Source organism: Lonchura striata, chromosome 2 (genome assembly GCF_050655825.1).
Source record: "Lonchura striata isolate lonStrDom1 chromosome 2, ASM5065582v1, whole genome shotgun sequence".
In the NCBI taxonomy this organism is placed as follows: Eukaryota; Metazoa; Chordata; class Aves; order Passeriformes; family Estrildidae; genus Lonchura; species Lonchura striata.
The window spans coordinates 33,410,865-33,433,062 of NC_140704.1; the positions used below are offsets into that span (position 1 = coordinate 33,410,865).

At 39.6% G+C, this 22,198-nt stretch overlaps 1 protein-coding gene and 1 long non-coding RNA gene across 9 annotated transcripts in view; one reads left to right on the forward strand and one right to left on the reverse strand.

Annotated features, from left to right (window-relative positions):
• The window catches only part of SNX10 (sorting nexin 10), a 35,260-nt gene extending 15,245 nt beyond the window's left edge, over window positions 1-20,015 (forward strand). For 5 of the 8 annotated variants that reach the window (XM_021538205.4, XM_021538204.4, XM_021538200.4 and 2 more), the window contains 6 exons: window positions 534-587; window positions 5,869-5,955; window positions 8,559-8,659; window positions 9,246-9,344; window positions 17,171-17,386; window positions 17,829-20,015. In XM_021538205.4, coding sequence (XP_021393880.1) covers window positions 564-587; window positions 5,869-5,955; window positions 8,559-8,659; window positions 9,246-9,344; window positions 17,171-17,386; window positions 17,829-17,907 — 606 coding nt within the window. In that variant the 5' untranslated portion in view covers window positions 534-563 and the 3' untranslated portion in view covers window positions 17,908-20,015. Of the gene's footprint in view, window positions 1-533; window positions 588-3,892; window positions 4,032-5,868; window positions 5,956-8,558; window positions 8,660-9,245; window positions 9,345-17,170; window positions 17,387-17,828 lie in introns of all 8 variants that reach the window. The other 3 variants (XM_021538207.4, XM_085568166.1, XM_085568162.1) reach the window with 1 other exon arrangement.
• Window positions 12,366-21,840, reverse strand: LOC116183214 (uncharacterized). Its single transcript, XR_004147767.3, has 2 exons — window positions 21,705-21,840; window positions 12,366-14,588 (listed from the first exon to the last, which is right to left on the reverse strand). It is a non-coding gene; the product is annotated as an uncharacterized LOC116183214 (long non-coding RNA).
• Window positions 21,841-22,198: the final 358 nt, after the last annotated feature.

The following is a 22,198-nucleotide window of genomic DNA, read 5'->3' on the forward strand; positions in this document are numbered from 1 at the left end:
CTGAAGGATCCAAGCAGTTTGTGTCTCCAGTTCTCTGAGTTGGAGGAAGATGGTTGAGACAAGCATTTGATTCTTTTGACTCAGATATTTTAGAGGCTCTGGACCTCAGCTGCAGTCACACAGACCTGTTCTTGGGCACCTGGGAGTGAGGCACAGGCAGCGCTGCCTTGGCTGTATTTGTGCACTGGGAATGCTGGCTGAGCAGAGCTATTGGGAGGTGGGTGCAAGGATGAGCCCTGAGATGGCTCTCAGAGCAGAGAAGAAAAGCACTGGCTTCCAGAGATGAAGTGGACTGTCAAGTATGACCAATATATAGAGAAGGGGACAAGCCCAATGCTTCTAAAAAGGCATTATTTCTAAAATGAATAAATTCTGAGATGCAGACATGCAAACATGTTTTCTGCCATATATGGCACTAAGCCTGGCTTTTTCCACTGTCTACTAATTATCAGCAAAAGTGATAATGACCTTTAAATAACTAAATACCAAAATACCAACCTGATGTCTATTCTGGTTTGTTTTTTTTTTTTCAGGTTGTTTTTTTTTGCTACAAACCAGTGAAGATGACACCAAAACATGAAAAACAGGTAAGTGGTATCTAAGCTTTAATAAAAAAGGATTCAGGTCATGGATTGAATTTCATTAAGATTCTTATGGATCAGGGAAGATTGGCTGTATTCTTCATATTTCTAGTTGCCAGGATACAGAATATTCTGGAATGATGCAGTGCCAGTTCCTTCTGTTAAAGTCTGATAGAAGAATCAGATATTTATTCAGAGTAAGTGACTGTGCATAAAGGGCTCAGACACTGAGAAAGGTGAGAAGATATTGGATGGAGTCTTCTTTTTATCAGTTTTAGGTATTTCATAGGGCTAATGGTTGGATCTGGGTCTGAACTCTGATTACCCAGCTGCATGGATCACAAGAATCCCACTTGCATGATCTCTTCTGCTCAGTCCAATGAACATTAAAAGTTTCAACAAATTATTTTGTCTCAGCTCTTAGTCTCTTACCAGCCTTACTACACAGCATGTGTGGAGTGAAGATGCCAATACCCACAGCATGAAAAGTTCTATGTCTTTTGTGGCTGATCCTTTTACTAACAGGCAACCTGATGGGATATGCTATTTTTCTTGGAAGCTTTGTGGAAAATTACTCTTCAGGGGTTATTGACTAATCACATGTGTAATAGGAGCACAAGCTCATCACCTGATATAGTCCTGAGCACAGACATTTGAATTAAAATGCAGCAATCAACCATTGTGAGGTTGTTTTTATTCCTCCTTTTGTGGTAGATTTTTCCATCATATTAAAAATAGATATTTCCATGTCAGATTTCCTATTTTCCTAGTAGGAAAATGTTAAGAGATTTCTGAGAAAGGCACATTTTTTCTGGTCAAATTCTATATAGGAAGGCTTCTGCCTTATCCTTTTCTCTGAGGAATACATTACGTTATGCAGAAATATATCCAACAAAAGAAAAGAGAAAAGGGGAAGAAAAAAAGAAGCTGAAAAATTAAAATAGAAAGATTTGTTGTGTTTACTTCAGCTGCCTTTATGGGTTGTTTTTCCTTTTGAGGCAGATCCAAATGGAACATTTTGTTTTTCCATGCTTGTGTCTATGTGACCTTAGTGCTGTCCTTGTAGTCTCCTGTCAACACTCATGTTCTTTGCACAGATCTGTAAGCATGAGGGAGTAGGTGCAATCCAGTTTTGGGTGTCACTATGGCCATTTTGTCATTTATGTATGACCCTATCTACTTGGTCTGCTCCTGGCCTTGAGGACAGGGTAGCAAAATACCACCAGTGCCATGCTTAAACTGGCTGGTTTAGCCAGGAATTAAAAATCACATCCAGCCAGAGAAGCTGCTATGCAATTCCTGCTTGTTAAGTAGTTATGGCTACTTTTGGGGCAGATTTGATGATTCTGAATGTTCACAAGGGTGTTTAGGCCAGTGTGACTGCTGGGGTCCATATCAAAGCTATAGCTTTAGCAGTTTGAGCAGAAAATGGTTTGCCTCTGATTTTAGCAGTTTCCAGAGAGAAGGAGTAAATGGATATGCCACATCTTCCAGTACCTTTCTCTTGAGTATATACTGTTTCCAGTGCAAGAGGCCTCCTTGCCTAAGCCTGGACACTTTTAACTGTCAGCAGCAAATTTTGGTTTTGAGAGAATTGTTGCTCTGAAGTGCTACAGGACACATATTCTTGAGTACATTGTTATATGAATCAGGTATTGTGCCACTGAATTAAAAAAGAAAAACAACAACACAACCAAGAAACAAAAACAAAAACAAACCCACAAAACAAACAAACAAAAAAAAAAACCAAACAAAAAAAACCCAAACAAACAAACAAACAAACAACAAAAAGCCAAAACTGAAAATATATGTAGTGTGACGTAATAGCTAGATAGATCAGCAGTTCTGGAAAAACCAAGCAGCACTGGCAGGGGAGGAAGACACCTTGTACAGGATTGCAGCTGACAAAAGTAAAAAGTCCCTGAAACCTTGGCTGTTTTTGTACTGAATCTCTCACATTATACAGCTGGACTGCAATACATTTTTGTGACAGATTATTAAGTTAGTCTTCAAGTAGTCTGTGGGAAGGAGAGGTCAGCGTCACCTCCCCCAGGTGTACAGTGCATTGTTTCAGTGAGAGTATGCTCAGTTTTATTATGCTCATTATAGCAAAATGGGGAGGGAGTGGAATACAGAGAGACTAAAAAGGCAGTTATTATCCAGTATTGCTGTAATCTCCTGATTGTTTGTGACCAGTGAATGCAGGATGGACTGAGCATATAACAGCAATCTTGCAGAGGAGTGACTATTCTGCCACCTAACTCTGCTTGGATCATAACATAGCCTGTATGTGAATACTGACCTTTATTCTAGGGATGCAAAAGCATAGGCACCTTTTCTGGCAGTGGATTGTCACTTTTCCTGGGTGGTTAGATCTGCTTTGATTAGAGCAATGCTATTATCCCAGTGGATCTTGTATTCTGGAGAAGACTTAAAGGTCAAGAGAAGGAACAAGTCTATATGTGCAATGCCACTGTTTCAGAGCAGTAAAATCTGTAATGGGAATGAACACTTCCTGGATTCAAGAGATGAATGGAGAAGTAACCCTAAATCTTGAGAAAGGCTGTACATTTTTATTTTTCATTTCTAGTTGCTTACTGTATATCTTGCTTCAGTCTAAACTTGGTATTGTCATTTTTTCTGTAAATAAGGGGGGGGGGGGAAGGAACACCGAGTCTTCTGTTGAAATCCTAGTGTTTCAAATCAAAACTGACAGTGGCTGTGTGTGAGGGCTGCATTTTGCTGAGGTGCTCTGCTGTTCTGCACATCATTTTTCCTCTTGGCTCAGTTCTTTACTGCTTAGACACTGCCCGCTAAGGCATATACAGCAGGTCTCATTGCTTTGGTAGGTATAGTCTGAAGGGTTTTAACCTCCTCCTTGTTGAAACTCAGTGACTAGTTAATTGCAAGTTAAAAGTGTACAGAAGTTTTCCAATGTAAATCTTGTGGTCTGGAATGATTTGCAAGGTAAGCCACAGCTAACTGACAGCATATCCAATAGCAACTTTTAGTCACAATACTTGGGTACTATAAAAGTTTGAAAGAAGTATTTTACTTTGAAGACTGTTTTCATTCTGTACAAAGGAAAGGGTTGCAAAAGGTTATTTGGAAATTAGGCCATTTGGGGAACCTGGATGAAAGGAAAGTCAACAAGAAGCTGATACAGCAGTAGATGAGAGGAAGGAGACTGAGGTCAGGTTATAAGCAGGCTGCCTGAGGTTGTCACTCCTGTGCCACAGCAGTTGAAGGGAAGATGAGTGCAGTGTCTTGTTCGAAGCTTCTTGGCATAATTTCTCTTCTTCTACTTGCAGGACTGATGCATTTAGTGCTCAACAAAGGAAAGTATGTTGAGAAGTGGTTGCAACTTTAGAGTTGAAGAAGATTGGAGAAGATTGGGACACAGGGAAATAGGAATTTGGGGAAGACAAAAACTTTCAACATAAAAAAATGGTACAGTAGGTCTGAAAGTCTGCTCTATCTATCTACCTACCTACCTATGTATGGTAAATATTATAGACAGTGAGGCAGGTGGAGAAAAACACCCGAAAATGGTGTCCTCTCCTGTGTTCAGCACATTGCTAAATATCTTCTCTGTAGCAGAAATAACTTCCTCATACATCCCACTAGTGTTTCTGTAAAAGTAAAGGCATGACCTTCAGCTGGTAGAAGTGATTAAAGCTCTGATAACTTGTTCCTCTTGTGTCATGCTGGCATGGGGTTAAAAAGCTGCCGGGGAGAATTGGCCCTTTGATGCTCTTTAGTGATGAAAGAAGCAGCAGAGGTGGCAGGAGCCTTTCAAATGGGCTTTATTTGGCAAAGTGTTCATGATACTCACCAGAAGTGTAACCACCAATTATACAGAAAACACCCCTGGGACCAAGAGCTGGACTAAGCGACCTAAAACCAAAAGCTGCATCCAGCCATAGAGCTACAGGCTCCCCATCTCTGAAGCAGTAACACCTGGAAACCAGGGAGGCAAATTATTTAATCCAGACCTTGAATGTCTTCCTGCTATGTACAGAGTGCAGTGGCTATCCAGGAAAACGTGTATCTTCGCCCTTCAAGGTTGCTGTTGTTCTCCTGTCAGTCCACTGAAGGTTTGCAGTGGTGGCACATGCAAGTATATGTTAGGGGAGAATGGCTGAAGCATAAAGCTTTTATTTCTGATGTCTTTGGTTTAGGAAAACACACTTTGAGAGCTTTCTAGTTCAAGATTTCCTGATTTATGCAAATATGGACCAAAAAAAGCATGTTTTTTTGCCAGAGACACTGTCGTTCCTCCCACAGCTGATTCCTACACCTGGAGATCTTGCGCAGTGCCTTCCTCTCAGGGGGAATATATTTACAGCTTTAAGTGATAGATACACTTTTCTTTAAGTCTTTGCTAAGTGGTTGGCTTAGCTTTTGGGGTGAATAGCTTATTTAAGCAATTGGAGTAGGGCAGGCTCTACATGTGCTCCAGAAGTAGCAGGTATTTAAGCATACTTTTGACCTTTGTATTTTAAAGGAATATTTTCCATCCTACTATGAATATACAGATTTATCAGGATTTTGGGGTTTGGTTTGGTTTTGTTTTTTCTACAACAAAATTTTGATCATTAGCTGAGAGTATTGAGAAACATCTGATTCTTCAGTGTCTTCAATTCCCATTAGCATTACATTACAGAAAGGTCCACAGGCCCTCTCTCTCTCTCTCTGTTTTGGGATCTCTCTAAATTATTATATAAATGTAGAAATCACAAGGAAGTAAGCTAGATATGACAATTTCTACAATAAATACTCTATATGATTGTCTCTTCAAAATGGGGAATTTTGCTCTGCAGTATAGCTGTGTTGCTTTCTTGGGCAGGTTGATGGAGCAGAAATGCCCCTGTGCTGCATCTTTAGCTGTACTCTTTGTCAGTGTTGATTACAAATGTGGGAAAAGCCTGAAATACCTGCCTCCTTTTCCTTTACATGGGTGACTTTGAATGTTAGGTTTTCAGTTTGTTGGTACCAAGATCTTGTCTCCCATGCATGAAACATGTATGATTTTTCAGTGTTACTTAATCTGAAATATTCCTTTTCAGCTAGCAGTTTGGCAGGGACTTTCCCAGACATGTGGTGTAGCTCAGATGATTCATTGCTTTATGCTTCTCCATTTATAGGGTTGCAAAATTCAGTAAAACAGCAGTTCAGCTTTTAATCTGACTCAGTATTTTGTAGAACAGCAGAACAATCAAGAGAGTCTTTAAGGCTGCCTTTGTCTTCTGAAATTAATTGCTTGATTTTTATTATGCACTTACAGGAATTTGTAACTGTCTTGGTGCGAGACCCCAGGATACAGAAAGAAGACTCCTGGCATTCTTACATAGACTATGAGATATTTATTCACGTAAGTACAAAAATATGATAACAGATTCTTTGGGCTCTTATTGCTGTTTCTGTCCAAGCTAGGGTTGTCTTTGGCATATAAAAGGAATTTCTGCTTCTGGGATGCTGGAGGCTATTACTTTCTTTTTAACAACTGGGATGCAGTGGAACAGGTAGAGTGCGTTTGCCAATGGCCATGTAGTAGGTCTGGCAGAGCTGGGGTTGAACCTAATGTGTTCACATGTGCATTCCACAGTGTCTTGCAATAGAAAATTTTTAGCTTTATTTATTAGCTAGAAGACTGTTACAGTCAGTGATGTCTTACCATTGTAAAAGAATGTTGATGTTCAGGTATTCATGGGAAAACAAGTTTCTTTTCAAGTAATTATCTGGTTATTTGTACTTTAAATTCTCCTCAGTTCTTTTTGCCAAGTTATTGGTTGCTGCAGTGTGGTTGTTTTCAGTGTACCTTGACATTCATATTATGCTAATTTAGTGGTGCTTGGATGTGTGAAGTAGTTGCATTTGGGTTTGTGATTGTAGACCACCATATGTTAATGGGAGTGCACTTGGCATTATGGTGCTTTTGTGCCACAAATCTGTCCTGTTCATAATTTTGTTTTCTTGATTGTTTTTGGTGGATGACATATGGAAGGCATTTTCCTAATTTGCCAAATCTAGATCCAAAGATTTTAATTGCAGTGTAAAATGAAGGTATTTGAGAGCACCAAGTTACGTGGTTAATACTTGGCAGAAGACCAAAATAATTTCATTATTGTGTGGAAGAGTTAAGCAGTTAGTGTATGAGAGCAAGCAGTCAAAAGATGACTTACTAAATGTCAAATGTCTGTGTGATAAGTACGTCTCTCTTGTGTGGCAATCAGAGTTGTGAAACTTTTAAATTTGCAATGTGCTTCAAGTACCGCTTCCAACTGTATTTTTCATTTCTGGTAAATAGAAATTCTGTAGATTTGGTAGGCTCAGTGCTGTATTACTGTTGTTTCACAGACATCAGTACCTCTGAATAAAAATGTATTAAGGCTTTCTCAATGAGTGCTGAGTTGGGGAGATGTTGTTTAGACCCAATGTGTCTTCATTCACCTGCAGACAGCAACTAAGCACATACAGCTGCTTGCTCACATCCCCTCTGCCCCACCAGCAGGATGGAGGGAGGAGAATTGGGGGGTAAAAGAGAGAAAACTCATGGGTTGAGATAAGAACAGTTGAATAATTGAGGTGTAGTAATAATATTAATAATAATATTAAATAATAGTAATACTAAATAGTAATAATAACAATACTAATAAAGAACATTTAAAAAAAAAGAAAAATAGATAAAAATTTAGAAAGACAAGTGATGCCAATGAAAACATATGCTCAATACCAAGTAGCCAATGCCCAGCCAATCTTTCAGTGGCTATCCCCAGCCAACCTCCACCCTTGTTTGTTGCTGAGCATGATGCCATATGGTATGGAATATCCCTTTGGTGGGTTGGGATCAGCTGTCCCAGCTGTGTTTCCTCCCAGTTTCCCATGCACCCCCAGCCTGCTTGCTGGTGGGCTGGGGTGAGGAGCAGAAAAGGCCTGGCTCTGTGCAAGCAGTGCTCAGCAGTGACTAAAACATCCCTGGGTTACCAGTACTGTTTTCAGCACAGATCCAAAACACAGCCCCAGCTACTCTGAAGGAAATTAACTCTCCCCAATCCAAATTCAGCATACAGTGATATATGATCTATCACTTGGCATCTCTGAAGCTATTAAGCATCAACTAAACTTCCTGCCACCACAGTGCCAGGGCTTTTGGAGACTAATCCCTAGGTCAGTCCTACCATCCAGACTTCTTAGTGGACTCCAAGTATTGTGTCTGCCTGGCTTTTAGGCCAGCTGAGTTCCCCTTCTACCCAGCTCTTAGAGCATTTATCTTCTTAAACTGTGCGGTATCCCGGGTGTGCTCCTCTGTTCCAGGAGGCTGACATCTTTGTGCTGGAGTTATGGCTCCTGGCAGGCAGGGAGTGTGGGCTGGACTGCAGGCAGTTTACTAATGGAGTCCTGTCTAGTATGTGGGATTTCATCTAAATGTATGCTCCATGGGGAAATTTGGCAAAAGTATTTAATTTCCACAAATTGTTTCTCTTTTGATGAATTGACATTTTCCTAATGAATTAGTAGTGTTCTGTGGGAAAAATTCCAAATGCTGCTACTTGCAGAGAGCAGTCGTATTGGTTTCTTTGGTTTAAGTTGGGACTGCACACTAGAAAAACTCTGTGTACCTGTTTTCAGGATTGTAACTAGAATAGCTAAAAATCTTTTTTCCCTGAAGAGATTGACATTATCTACTGAAACCTTTTTCTGAGGTCTGTTTTTCCTGTTACTGTAAGTTGTATTGTAATCCAAATCTCTTGCTTTTAAAAGTAAAGCAATGTAATATATTTCCCTGAGAAGCAGTAGGAACCATCACCAGTCCTGCTTGAGGTAAAGCACAGTCCTTATCATAAACTGAATTAATGTCAAGCTTTCCATTGGTGTCTCGGGCATTAATGTAACATCTTGGATGTGTTGTTAGTACCATGCCTGCACTTTAGCTTAAGCTGATTTGCAAAGTAAATGTTTTTTATTTCCCAACAGACAAACAGTATATGCTTTACAAGGAAAACATCCTGTGTTAGACGACGCTATCGAGAATTTGTTTGGCTCCGGCAGAGGCTTCAGAGCAATGCAGTGCTTATGTGAGCAACTTTATATATGACTATTTAATAATCTGTTGGTCATGGAGAGAAGGATTGTTTCCTCCTAATTCAGAGAACTACAAAAATCAGATCTGGAAAGTATCCTGTGTTTCTTACTAGCACAAGTTTATTCTGTAGAATGCATTGTATGTGCTTTAAACCCAAAAGAATGTGGTTTGTATTTATAGCCTTTTTTTGGTGAGCCCTCCTCTAATTTGTAAGAGACTTGATCTGTGTTTTCTTTTGCTATACACAGGTAGCAGAAATAACAATCTAGTGTAGGTGTTTGTACCTCCTCTGTGTTCTTCTTCAATGTGCTTAGGCCTTCCAAGCACCATAAGAGACCCAGCCAGACATGGATGCAGGCTTAACAACTGAACCAGAAAAATCAGATTAATTTATTTTTTCCCTTTGAGATGTGTGAGAAGCCCTTCAGTTTCTCAACCTTATGTTCCCAAATTGATTTCAGGAGCTTCTGGAACATAACCCATGATTTTCATATGCTTGGGGTTGGCATTTGCTTTTTGCATTTTTCTCTGCTGTTTCACATGTGGTTCTAACTGTATATTTTTTCCTATTTATAAAGACAGCTACCTGAACTGCCATCCGGAACTCCCTTTTTCAATATGAACAATCCTAATCACGTGGACCATCGCCGTCAGGGTCTGCAAGAATTTCTGGAAAAGTGAGTACAGCCTATCCAGAGGTGTTGGAATTTTTATGAGGTCATCAATTTCTGGTTTAAAATAGCTCATCTCTGGTACTTGAGAGCCACCATGTGGTCATCTGTACATGCTACATGTTTAGTTATATTTTTTTACTTGTACTGTCATAATTCATACACGTGACTTCAGCTCTATTGGCAGGTTATAAGGAGACTTCAGCTGGTGCTTTTCCATTGTGTTTCATTGCATTGATTATAGATAATAGGCTTAAATTTAAATTATTTTTCAATTGCATACTAAGTTTGGGAGATCTTTCACTGTGATGTCTATTTCTAGCTTTCAATAAGGAGCTTGATATTCTTGTACAAAGAAGAAAGACTCCCCCTTTATGTTCATGGAAAATCAATGTCTTTGTGGGTTGAACCCCTGTGAGCCTGGGAAAATTCTCTAGTGAGATCTCCTAACACAGAGCTTTCCTATAATGCAAATTACTTTGTTTACCAGTCCCACTAAACATAAGCAAGCTCTAGCAGCTGTGACCATTTTCAGTGCAGCTGCAATCTGTATAAAATCATGCATCACGTTTAGCTAGACCCTGACCTGCATTACAAGGAAGTAGTGTATGTGTTTCAGTACTGCATCCCTCAGTCCCACTGCTGTGACCACTTCACCTTCTGCAGTGGCTGAGCCCCTGTTGGTGTAATTTTCTACTTTTTCTCTGCCATTCTTGTCGTGCCCTGGCACTGCTGGTGTGAGAGCAGGCTGCTCAGAGCTCCTGGGGCAGGAGCTGTGTGTACCTCTGCTGGCTGCCTTTAGCTGCTGCTCAGGGTAAGGGCATGGTGAAACACTGCAAGTAGAAACTATTAATCTTCCTTCCAGTCAGTGTATTATAAGCCTCCCTAACAGACAACAAATCATTGGTCCCGAGGTATATTTATTAGGCTTAGCAGCTGAAGGCAGGGACAGCTAACTGCTGCAGGAATAATATTCTGCATGCAGCTATATAGGATCTATGGCCAAAAGGTCACCAAATAAATACTTGCTGAAGGCATGTGAGACAGGGAAGAGAAAGCAGGAACAGATTAGAGGGTATTTTTACACCTCAGGAAAGAAAAGCAGTGAAATGGAAGAGCTGTGCTCCTAGAAGCATGTCAGTGATAATATGAAGAGTGTGGTAGCTCAGGTTCCAGGGTCTGAGCAGTTCTCTTAGCTGTGCTGCCCCATGGAGTAGTGCATTTCAAAAAACACTCTTATTTTGAAAGAGGCCAGTCTAGTAACAAGGTTTATCAGCATCAGAAATGTTTACAACTGCTGTCTGCAGTTCAAAAGGCAGAACAGAAAGGTAGATTATCTTAAAAGACATCTTCATGCTCCAATTTTGTGGATGACTGTAGCTTAAATGAGTACTGACAGTAGAAAATGACAGCATGTGGAATATTTCATCATGCTGCTGTTAGTCCAGGAGTGGGAAAAGAGGCAACTCAAGGTAATGATTTAAATGTTTGAATTTGAGTGCAAGGAAAACGTCAGCTTTCTCTCAGCCCTGTGGAGCAGTTGGAAGGAATTTTCAGAGGTTGTGTTGAGATGCAGTGGCATGGTGCTGTATGTGCTGTACCATTGCCCTCTGCTGGCTGGCTCTGCTGTGCTGCTGCTGCTCATAGAAGGCATCTTCCTGTTGGCTCAGCTGCCGTGATGCTTTCCTACCACCCCCATTTATGATGCTGAACCAAAGGTTGCGATTCTTTTTCTGAAATTTAATTTTGTGGAACTCCCTAACAAGAATTAGTATAAAATATATAAAAAATATAAAATAGTATAACATGTATTTGTGTGTGTGAAATATACACATATATTCTGTATATATGTATGTTCTACGTGTACCATATGCATATATGCATACAATATACATATGTTACAATATATGTATATGTACAATATATATATGTTACATAGATGAATCAAGTGAAGCAGAACCTTTCTGATACATTAGAAAGGGGGGACCCTAACCCAACACTGCTGAGAGTTCCATTCACCCCAGCAATGACAGAAGGCACTGTGCAAAAGCTCACAATCCTACTTGCATTCCTTTGTGGCAGTGGGAAGAAATTAGATTTGAGACTGTGTGGACCTGTCTGGGGAGAGGTTCGCAGGTAACATTTTTAAATGCCTGCCTGTGATGCAGGAATTCCAGGTGTTACCAGGATCCAACACATCTCTGAAGAGGGCGTTTAGATCTTTCAAAGTCTCAGTTTGTGCTCTGTGCCTGTATGACCGGGCTTGTGCCCTGTGCTCTGTGACCAGATTGCTGTAGTGCCTGCCTGTGCAGGAGCCATGTGCCTGAGGAGCCAGGACTGAGCAGCTGGAGGCTCCCTAGTGTTCAGCTTCTGGCCCTGGGAACATTTCCATATTGCCTATATGTGGATGGCTACAGAGTTCTGTTGTCCTTCCTCACTTCCCACTCCAGGGTGAGTTAGCACTGGGCACAGTGTGTACTTAGAGCCTTTGTGAAGCCTCTCCGTGCTGAGCACAGTAGCGTAAGAATTAGGCCAACAGCTGGGAAGTTAAGCAGTAACTTTGGTGAAATCTGGGAACAGGTGTCCCATTTTGATTTGGTTTTACTGCACAAATGCAGGGTAGGATCTACTTGTCGTACAGGTTATTATCTCTGAGTGATGAAGAGCTGTAAAGCTTACTTCTTGTCTGGGCATAATTTAATATTTCAAGAGGCCATTTGCATTAACGGAAGTCAGCTAGCCCCTTTTCAATTATAAATTACTTTGCAAGAATAAGGAAAATTATGTGTTTTTCCTGATAAGTATCCTTGTGCTTTGAGGATACCTGTGAATTCACAGAAAAGTTTATTCTTAAACTAGAGGTCAAAATTAAAACATTGTCTTACAATTTTAACTTCTGCAAGATCCTCTTTACTTTCATCCATTTGGAGATGTGCAGGTCTAACTTGGGGATTTAGATTAACCTCAGAGAAGATGAGTCGGGTTTGCTCATAAGAAAATGAATTAACAAAGCCATTTTGAATGAAGTTGAGTTCAATTGATGACTTTTTTTTTTATTGAATATAGTTGGATCCCAAAAACTTACATGATTTAGGAAGAAGGATTACTCTTCAATTACTTTTCAGATACGCAGTTTATGATGGGGTGGAAGACACAGAGTTTGGAGAAATTAAATGCATAGATCCACAGGGAAGAGAGGGCATCTACAGTGTGGCTCCTGCAGAAGGCCATGCATTGGCTTGCTGGGTGCCAGAGTGAGGAAGCCACCCAAAATTCATCTGCCTAAGGCAGAGCCATTTTCTGAAGTTGTCTGGTGTCAAGCACCTCCTTGCCTTTTCTACTGCAGTCCCATGAGCTGCAGCTGGTGCTGGGTCAGCAGTCTCTTCTGGAGGTGTCTCCACTGGGTGCTGTCCCAGTGATGTGGAAAGTGGGAGATGCAGCTTACCCCCACCAGGGGCTCAGGCAGGAGCATTGGCAATTGTGGGGCAGGTGGAACCACCTTGGGCAAATTTCCTCTCTCCAGTGGAGCCTTGCTGGTATTTCCTATCTGGTGAGGGAAAAATGCGTAGCAGGCACATGTGGCTCAATCTTCTCCTAACCGCACGCATTATCACATCCCCAACAGTTGCTTCACAGTTGCTTGATATCAATAACATTTCCTCCCTTATAAAAAGTGAAGGAAGAAACACAGTCAGCCTTTTTAGAGGAAACTGGGGCTTTCTTTGGTGTGGGCTGGGGCTGAGGGGCTGGATGCTCAGTAGAGGGCACCACAGCACAGGCTGTCATCCATCTCTCAGCTCCTTGGGTTTTTCCCTTGCTCTTGTGAGCTGATGTAAATGGGCAGAGTAAATTTGTTGAAAACAAAATCGGAGTGTTAACCTTCCACACACATTCAAGTATGCATCTGTCATTGTATTAGGTTACAGTAGATACAGGAAATCTTTAGTTAGGATTAAGTTGTACTGTTCAGCCATATGTTGTTTTTCTCCAGCAGAACAGTGTATAATATACATAATAAAATCATGTTGAAGAAAACCAGATTTTGGACCTTGTCCAAATAAGAAAAAAGACATGCTTTTTTTCTTTTGTAAATATTTTTGCCATAACACAGGAAAATATAAATATTCCTCATATAGTATCCAGCATTTCCTCAAAAATGACATTATTTCTTCTGCTTGTGATGTTTTTCAGTCTTTCTTCTTTAAAGGTCTAGAGATCACGAGCATTTACAGAAAGCTTAAAAAGATTCACATGTCTGTGAATAAAAAATTACTTTATTATCTCTAATTCTAATGTAGAGCCTTATCTTGCAGCCCCCTTAATCACATAAGTAGTCATTATGCACGTGAGCAATCTGGCCAAGAGGAGTGAAATCTCTGACAAGTAATGACTACTGATGGGATCAAGACTTGCAGGGTTTAGCCTTTCGTTCTTCTTGCAGGCGTGCATAGAAGGTCTGTTGTTCTCTTCAATATGCTCAGTCAGTTTATAGGAATTATTGCCGTGAGCCGTGACTCTTCCAGGAGCGCTGATTTCCATCGCTGTAAGCACAGCCCTGCCTGGCCCTGGCTGCGGTGAAAGTGCAGAAGCAGCGCTGAGAGCGCTCCTGCTGTGCCGAGACTGCGCACGCGTCCAGCCTCCGCGGAGACATCCGAGTATTAATGTTGTGACGCTCCTCCCTTCCTCTTGCCTTTTTAATTTGTTAGGTGGTGGTTTGTAATTTTCATTTTTTAAGTCTTTGAAGCCAAGTCTACCTTTTAAATGTCAAGCCCTTCACATAGTGAGCCCCAGGACAGCAAAAGCCTCCAGAGAGCAACTGCTATACCAGCACTTAATACTACTAGTACCATCTGGTGACAAATGTTTGGGTATTCCCTTGAAGAAAGAGTATTTTGAGCAGGAAAGCATAGCACTTATGGGTAGCGCAGAATTTATTTTACATTTTGATTGCTTGAATCTTGCAATTAAAAAGCAGTCTAACCTGTCGGTTCAGAGGGGGTGGAAAAAGCAGCAGTTATTTTTTAAGAGAAAACAAATTCTTCAAGGATACAACCAAGTAAAAGTTATTTGTATATCTGCTTTCAGGATGGTTTTAAATGACTTGCAGAATGTATTGAGTGTTTGGTCTCCATGTGAACACATAGTAAACACACACATATACATATATGAGTGAAGTTATGATTAGCTTTATGAACATCTTTCCATTTCTGCACCTTGGTTTCTCTTCACTCCCTTCACCTCCAGATGGCACTATGAAGCAGAAAAGAAAATTACTGTGAAATAATGATTCCAATGTAAAGTAAAATTGGAAATTGAATTATAGCTACAGAAAAAGGACAGTAGCCTTGAGGTCCTGATCAGTCTGTACTCTTATCACTTTTGTTTGCTGTTCCATGTGTTAGGTTACTGCCGAGTTAATAACAGTGCTTTAGCAGTTCAAGGCTTAGCAGAATTGTACTGGACATGAAATAAAGCTAAAATGAATTTGTGTCCAATATCATTGACATTAGTGCTCATTACTTCTCTGGTGTAATGCCTCAAACCATCTAAAATCAATTTTAAAGATTACCCGTTATTTTATAAAGAAAATAAAATACATTTCAAACAGCAACAGAGCTGTAAGTATAGTGTAATCTCATGAACAGTTAGTTACTCGTGTTTTCACTGGTTGGCAGGAAACTTTTGAAGGTACAGCAAGAGGAAAATCTGTGAAACCAGATGCCATTCACAGAATTTAATGACTTGGCATTTTACTGTGTTACTTGGCATTAGACACGCAAATGTTAGAATTGCAGAAATGTACATCTCCTCACTGTGCCTGGGAAAAACAGTAACTGTAGTTACTCTGCAGGAAATGCAGGCACATTATTTCTCTTTTGTTTTTCTTTTCTTTTTTTTTTTTTTTAAGAGAAGTAGAATATTTACTCTCCCGATTGCATAACTATAAAAGTGGATATATTGTTTGGAATACCTCTACTTTTTGTTGCAATGTTTGTATTTGTTTGGAAAGTGGGTTTATCAAGAGTCAAGGCTGAAATCCTCTTTTAGTGGCTGCTGAATGATGGCTTTTCAAACTGTAATCATGAAGCTGTTGCTGTCAAGGTGTGTGGACCTGTAAATTCTGTTTTGAATCATTTTTACACAGCCTTTGGATTTTAGACTACAAATAAGTTTTTCTATCTATTAATACATTTGCCCACGTTGATTTTACAGGCGTCTATTTGTTATTAAAATTGTGAGAATTTGGATTGGATTAAAAAAGCTTTCTCTGTGTGTGAAAAGTGTGCTTATTTTGAACTTCAGCAAAATCTGGTCTTTCTGGGACTCAATTTCACCCGCACCTGGTAGATCATTAGGGCTGGAAACATTTCCCCATTGGAAGGTGTCAGAGTTGGAGTTGTTTGGTTGAGACTGTGTGTTCATCTAGGCAAGTGAAATGTGCATGCACACAAGTATCTTGTGGTTTCGCGTAGATATCTCTTACTACTTATTTTAATTTGACAGATTTTTATGGGCTTGAATGAAGCCAGAAATGCTTTTGTGTGTTTATTAAATGTTATTGTAATCTTGGCCGCTTAAGAGAACAGTTTTCAGAACGTATTTGTGTTTAAAACATTACAGTCCAAACACACCATTAATCTTATTCAAGAGAAGGAACTAATCAGTTACACTTTTCATTTTAGTCAGAGTACCTTTAAAATGCAATATTTCTTTCTGCTCTTACTAGTTCGTACATTAATGTCATCTCTTGTTTCCTGTTGTACAGCAATGACTTTTTTTGGTAAAAACTGTAGCCTAAATGGGTATAAATAGGTAAGTATTGACTCTGAGTAGCTTTGAGATGTTTAAAGATATTTTAATAATATTCCGTGGAGTATTCTTTGGCATGGTCATAACCTCTGATGTCTCTATTACATGAGTAAAATGATACACACAAACTGAAGAAGTTTCTTGTTAATAATTTTACTATTTGTATAGTAAAGAATTCCTTCTTTACAGAAATGTTGAAGAAAAGTTGCCTGTCTTTTCCTTAAAAATACAGATGATGATCCTCAATTCTCAGGGCTTGAAAAGGTTTCTCTGCAACTGTGTTACTGGAATGTATTGTATTTTGTTTACTTTCATGTGTTTTAAGTAAATACTGTGTGCTAGATTTATTTGGAGGCTTAATTTAAAATATATATCAACCAAATTTTAAAACCTATTTTTTAAAATAATAGCTGGAATTAAATAAAATTTAAGAGTCCCTGAAAACTATCTGCAAGTAAATTAAAACCAGAGTAACAGTGTAAATAATTTTGGCTAGTGTTGGCTCAGTTGTTGACAGGTATTCCAAAGTCCTGATGTTGCACATGTATGAAATCTGTTCTGCCTACACACTGTCTACTACACATTTCTTTGCTCCATCAAACAAATTGGTGACTTGTAATTTTTTATAAAAGTTTAGTTATTAAAAAAAAAAGAGAGACCAAATTTTTGTAAGAGTATATGCCTCCAACTGCCTAAAAATCATTAACTGATCCATGTGGTAATAGCAGATGGTTAAATGGAAGAAATGTCCTTGAAGTTATTCTAATAGCAGATGTGCCTAACTATTAGCTTCATGTTTTTACTCACCTAAAATTCCAAATAATGTAATAAGAAAGTAACACGCACCTAATCATTTTAATATGTTCATTGCCTTCTGTTACTGATTTAGGATTCAACTGAAAACTTTAAAAGCAGGACATCATTTAATATTTGTTCTGGGAAAACACTTTAGAGTATGTATGTGTGTGTATGTGTGTTCGTGCAGGTTATATATAAACATTTGCCTTTTTTTCCTTTTCCAGGATCCTACAAGATGCATTATTGCTTTCAGATAGTAGGCTTCACCTCTTCCTACAGACTCAGCTAAGCCCAGAAGATATGGAGGCCTGTGTTTCTGGACAGACCAAATACTCTGTTGCTGATGCAATTCTCAGTTTTGCCTCTCTGAACAGACGTTTTCCTATAGAAGATGAAGAGGAAAAAAAAGGAAAAGACGATGCAGACTCTGATTCAGAGAGGTGATTTCTGTATATCCTTACTTTCTGAGATTATATATCCATACATACACACGCACATGCTTCACTTTTTTGTTGATGTAATACTAAGATAATGAAAAAATTAATTGACTGAGATTTTATTGAGCTGTGACAGCTCATCATAGAAGTCTTCACACACACCTCCACACTGAATTAATGAATGCAGTAGAAATTCAATTATCTGCATTCTGATTATGTGAATTTCATTTAGTCAGACTTGAATTATTCGCGTTTAAATTATCTTGCTAAAAAAATATCCAACTGCACTCCAAATGGCTAATTAAAAGTCCAAATTTCCTGTCTCTCTTTGTGACTGGAGATAATTAAAGTTCTCCTCTGTTACTCAGGCTTTGAGTGTGTTGTGAAAACCAATTTCCTCCTTTTATTTTTTTTTTTTCCTCCCCCCCTCTCCCCTTTTCTGCAGTTCATCCTCCGGGCTTGGACCTAGTGATGACAGCATTTCATGTGGATGTAAAGCAAGCCCAGCTTCTGAAGAATCATGAAAAATCATTCCTGTATTGCTACCTTAAGGACAGTACAGAGCAGTTTCTGCTTTGTTTACTGGTTATGTGTACCACACAAACAGGGCTGTCTGGTGACATGTACCTAGAAGACCCATTGTTAATGCAACCATATGTCCTTACAAAATACTCAGAACAGACCTTAATACTATCTTTTTGGTGATTTTTTAAAAATTGTATCTTGGTGAAGGTCTACATGCTACCTATTTACGGTTTTGTGACTATTAAAATCTCAGTATTGGGTAAATCATGCTCTTCTGACGTATGTGGCAGTTAAAATAATTCCTTCAGTGAGTCGTGTCTCACATTTGAAAAATAATTTAATTCCTCACCTTAAAAGTTAGTATGTAATATCAAACATATTTAAAGCATCTTTTAGTCATTTGCATCAGAGAAGTTTCATCTTTAGAAGTCATTTGACATTGGTGATGAAATTACACACCCCACCAAGGTACTCACTTTTTAAAGTAGCTCAGCAACATCAGCAAAACAACATTCATACAAACTATATGCTGCTGACAATTTGAGATATAAATACATCTTCCTCTGGTCCTCCTGGTAATGTTTATGGAAAGACTGGTTTTATAATGTGTAAGTACTGAAGGCAAAAATTCTTGAGCATGGTTGCTTAGAAGTTTAGAAATATAAATAAAAATTACATCATTTCTAGGCTTGCTGGAGATTCTCAGCTCCCAGGGAATTATGGATACTCATTCCCAGTGAAAATCCTGGATGAGGTCCATTGAAACCAATGGTGGAATTTTGCACTGACCTCACTAGGGCCAAGATTTCACCCACCACGTTTAACTTTAGACATGTATTTGATGGTGCTGGTAGAGGTGTTTTAGTTCAGCAGATGAAGTGGGGAGTATCTCCCTCTGTGAGATGATGATAATCACATAGCTGTAACACCCTGCATGGATGTGGCCTTCTCCACTCTCCATGAGTAACAAGAGCTGCTGATTTCATTGTGGCTGTAGTTACCACGTTGGAATATTGACTTTTTTCACAAACAAAAGGCAGGCTTGAACACAACTTCTTAACCACCAACACATATTTTGATTAAACGTCAGTTTTGCTCTTTATTGTTCACAGCAGCTGCATAGTGTCTTGTCCCAGATTCTGTCAAAGGAATATGTTTCACTGTGGTGTTGTATTTATATTTGACATTTAATGCTATTAAAAAGAGCTAGGGGGTCTGATCACCCTAGCAAAGCTCCCATTAACTTCAGTGCAGTAGTTACTGGCCTAGAAATGGGTGTATATACATGCCCTTTTATTTTTTTTATTTTTTTTCTCTTTAAAGAAATCTGCGATTACTTTCAGAAGGGATTATTTTAAACCTGTGAATTACAGAAACAATAGATTATTCAATAGACAGCTAGTAAGGGGTAGCATAAACATGTGTGGGCATGTTTTTTTTTTTTCTTTTAAAGCATCCAGCTGGGAATCTGTGTAATTTTAGAAACAGGTTTTAGTAGCTTGAGAATTACATCTCTTAGGTAACTACTTTAAGCCACTGTATTTTGTTGATGGTAGCACTTTGTAAGATAAATATGCGTGTTTCTTTTTGCTCAGTCTTACTGAATTGCACAAATGTATCTATTCACTGTCTCAGCTTCTATGTGAGTTAGCAGCAATGCTATTTTTAATGTAAAAGTGATAATTTTAATTAAAGCAACAAGTTACCACTAAAAGTAGCTTAAAAATAACTGTTACTGCCAGTCAGAGATTTTGATTACTTGATTTTTTTAATATATTATTTTTGAGATGGAACATTACAAAAAAATTGTTCAGCAAATTTATTTAAAAGGTGGGAAGGATTTAAAAGCAAAAACAATGTTGAGAAGAATTTTTATTTAAGACAATGCAAGTTTTTCTTTTGTCTTAAAAGATTAACCTAAACTCTTGAAGCACTTTACAGTTCTGGCTTACTAACACATTCTCAGTACCTGACAAAAATTACAGAAACACAAGATTTGGACAGCCTTTGTGGCTCATTGTATTTTTTAATTCTAGGAGCTTATCAATACGCCAGCGAGTGTTTTCCAAATGAAGACATTTCTGAAATAAATATTTGTTTTCTAATAGCTCTATTGTTATTCTCTTATTTTGTCATTCTGTTAAAAAATCTAAGACTACTGTAACTTTCTTCTCAGCTTTGACAGAAATTTGTTCAAATATTTATCTTTTGAATGTTGTTTGTGTAGGTAGTGTTACTAGAATTTTTCTTTGTAATGGGGGAAGGAAAGTACTCCATGCTGTCTAGTATGCCTCCTTTGTGTATCAGCTGTGTATAAGCACATATAAAGGCTTTAAGTATTTTGTTTCATTGGAACATTAAATGTAAATTTTACCAATGTAAATGTTAAACAAAAAATAATTTTAATGTCTTTTTTTACTTTAACAATTTGGTAATTTTTCAACACTATGACATACAGTTTGATCAGTTGTCACTGGTACTTTGATCCTCATTTTTTTAGTTTTGAACAATGCTAACATTTCCTGCTAGCATTTTTTTAAAAACAGGATAATACCTAATTTATAAATTAGAAGTAGAAATCAAATTACATTATATCTAATTGCAATAATTCTGCATTCAAAAGCTTTTTTTCCTCTTTTGCTTATAGCTTTACATCCTCATTTTTATGATGATTTCTTAAAAGCTTTTAAGTAATTAAATAAAACAAGTCACTACTTTCTAGCTCATGTTTAAACCTGACAGTGAGGTTTCCTTTATTTCAATATCAATATCCTAATCACTTTATGGCTTACCATGTGTAATTTACTGTTCGGTTATTTTTGTAGTATTTGTATATATACATAAATATATGTGTGGCTACACACACACACTGTGTATACACACACAATGTTTGGGTTTTCACTTCTTTACATTTTCTACAAAAAGAATAGCAAAGAAACTCCACAAAGATGGTGTATTCGGAGTGAAGATTGTTTACATCGCAATGTATTTCTATAAGCACGGAGGGAAATATATACTCTAAATCCCACACTGTAGAACAGTGCAAACTTCAGTGTCCACATTTTTTTTTTGACAGGTGACATACTGAATTTGTTTTCCAGATTAATACTTAAATTTTATATAATTACCATTAATTATTAAAACAATAAAATGTTTGTGACTTCCTCTGTTACACACGGTATGGATAAGAAGAAGAATAAACCATGTGTGGTCCTGTGTCATTTCCCTATAATTGCAGGACTAGGCTCAGGGCTAAGGACCTGGGGCTTTACTTTTCTTCTCTAGCTCTTACAACGTGGCAAAAATATAAATAATAATTTCCAGTCTCGGGTTGATTCTTTTCACGAAAGGCCTAAACGCTTTAGGAAATTATTACACAATTGTTCTCTGGTTCGGTGTTAAAAATGCACCATAACGGGTTAAGTCGCTTCTTTGCCTCCTGGAACAAAACCTCCTTAAAAATTAATTCAAGTGGCTTTGTAAAACAGAAATCGAACTGTGGCCTTCGGGCTCGCTTTCGGCTGGCGGGGCGCCCGTGGATGCTCCGCGGCCGCGGCCGTGGGCGCGTGTGCGCCCGCCGGAGCGCTCCGGCAGCGCCGGCTGCCCGCGGGGCTCCGCCGCCGGGACGAGCGGGCAGGAGGGCTGAAAAAGGGGGAGAGGGAAAAAAGAACAAAACGACCAACGGGGGAAAAAGGGAAAAGGACGGCAGCATCCCAGATCCCGCTCCCGCTGCGCCCCGGCCCGGCCCTTGCTCGCGCCCTGCCCCGCCTGCCGCGGAGCGGGGCGAGAGCCTTACCTGGCGCCGCCGCGCTCTCCGCCCCGCTCCGCCCCGCGCCCGCTACTCAGGGAGCGGGGCCGCCCAGCCTTCATCCGGTAACTCGTGGCAACCGCAGCCCATGGCAACGGCGGAGGGGGAGCCGGGGCGGGGGCGGCCGCAGCGCTGCCGCAGCGCTGCCGGCCCCCCTGCCTCCCTCCATCCTTCCCTCCCTCCCTCCATCCTTCCCTCCCTCCATTCTTCCCTGCCTCCCTCCATCCTTCCCTGCCTCCCTCCATCCTTCCCTCCCTCCCTCCATCCTTCCCTCCCTCCATCCTTCCCTGCCTCCCTCCATCCTTCCCTCCCTCCTTCCATCCTTCCCTCCCTCCCTCCATCCTTCCCTCCCTCCCTCCATCCTTCCCTCCCTCCATCCTTCCCTGCCTCCCTCCATCCTTCCCTCCCTCCCTCCATCCTTCCCTGCCTCCCTCCATCCTTCCCTGCCTCCCTCCATCCTTCCCTGCCTCCCTCCCTGCCCG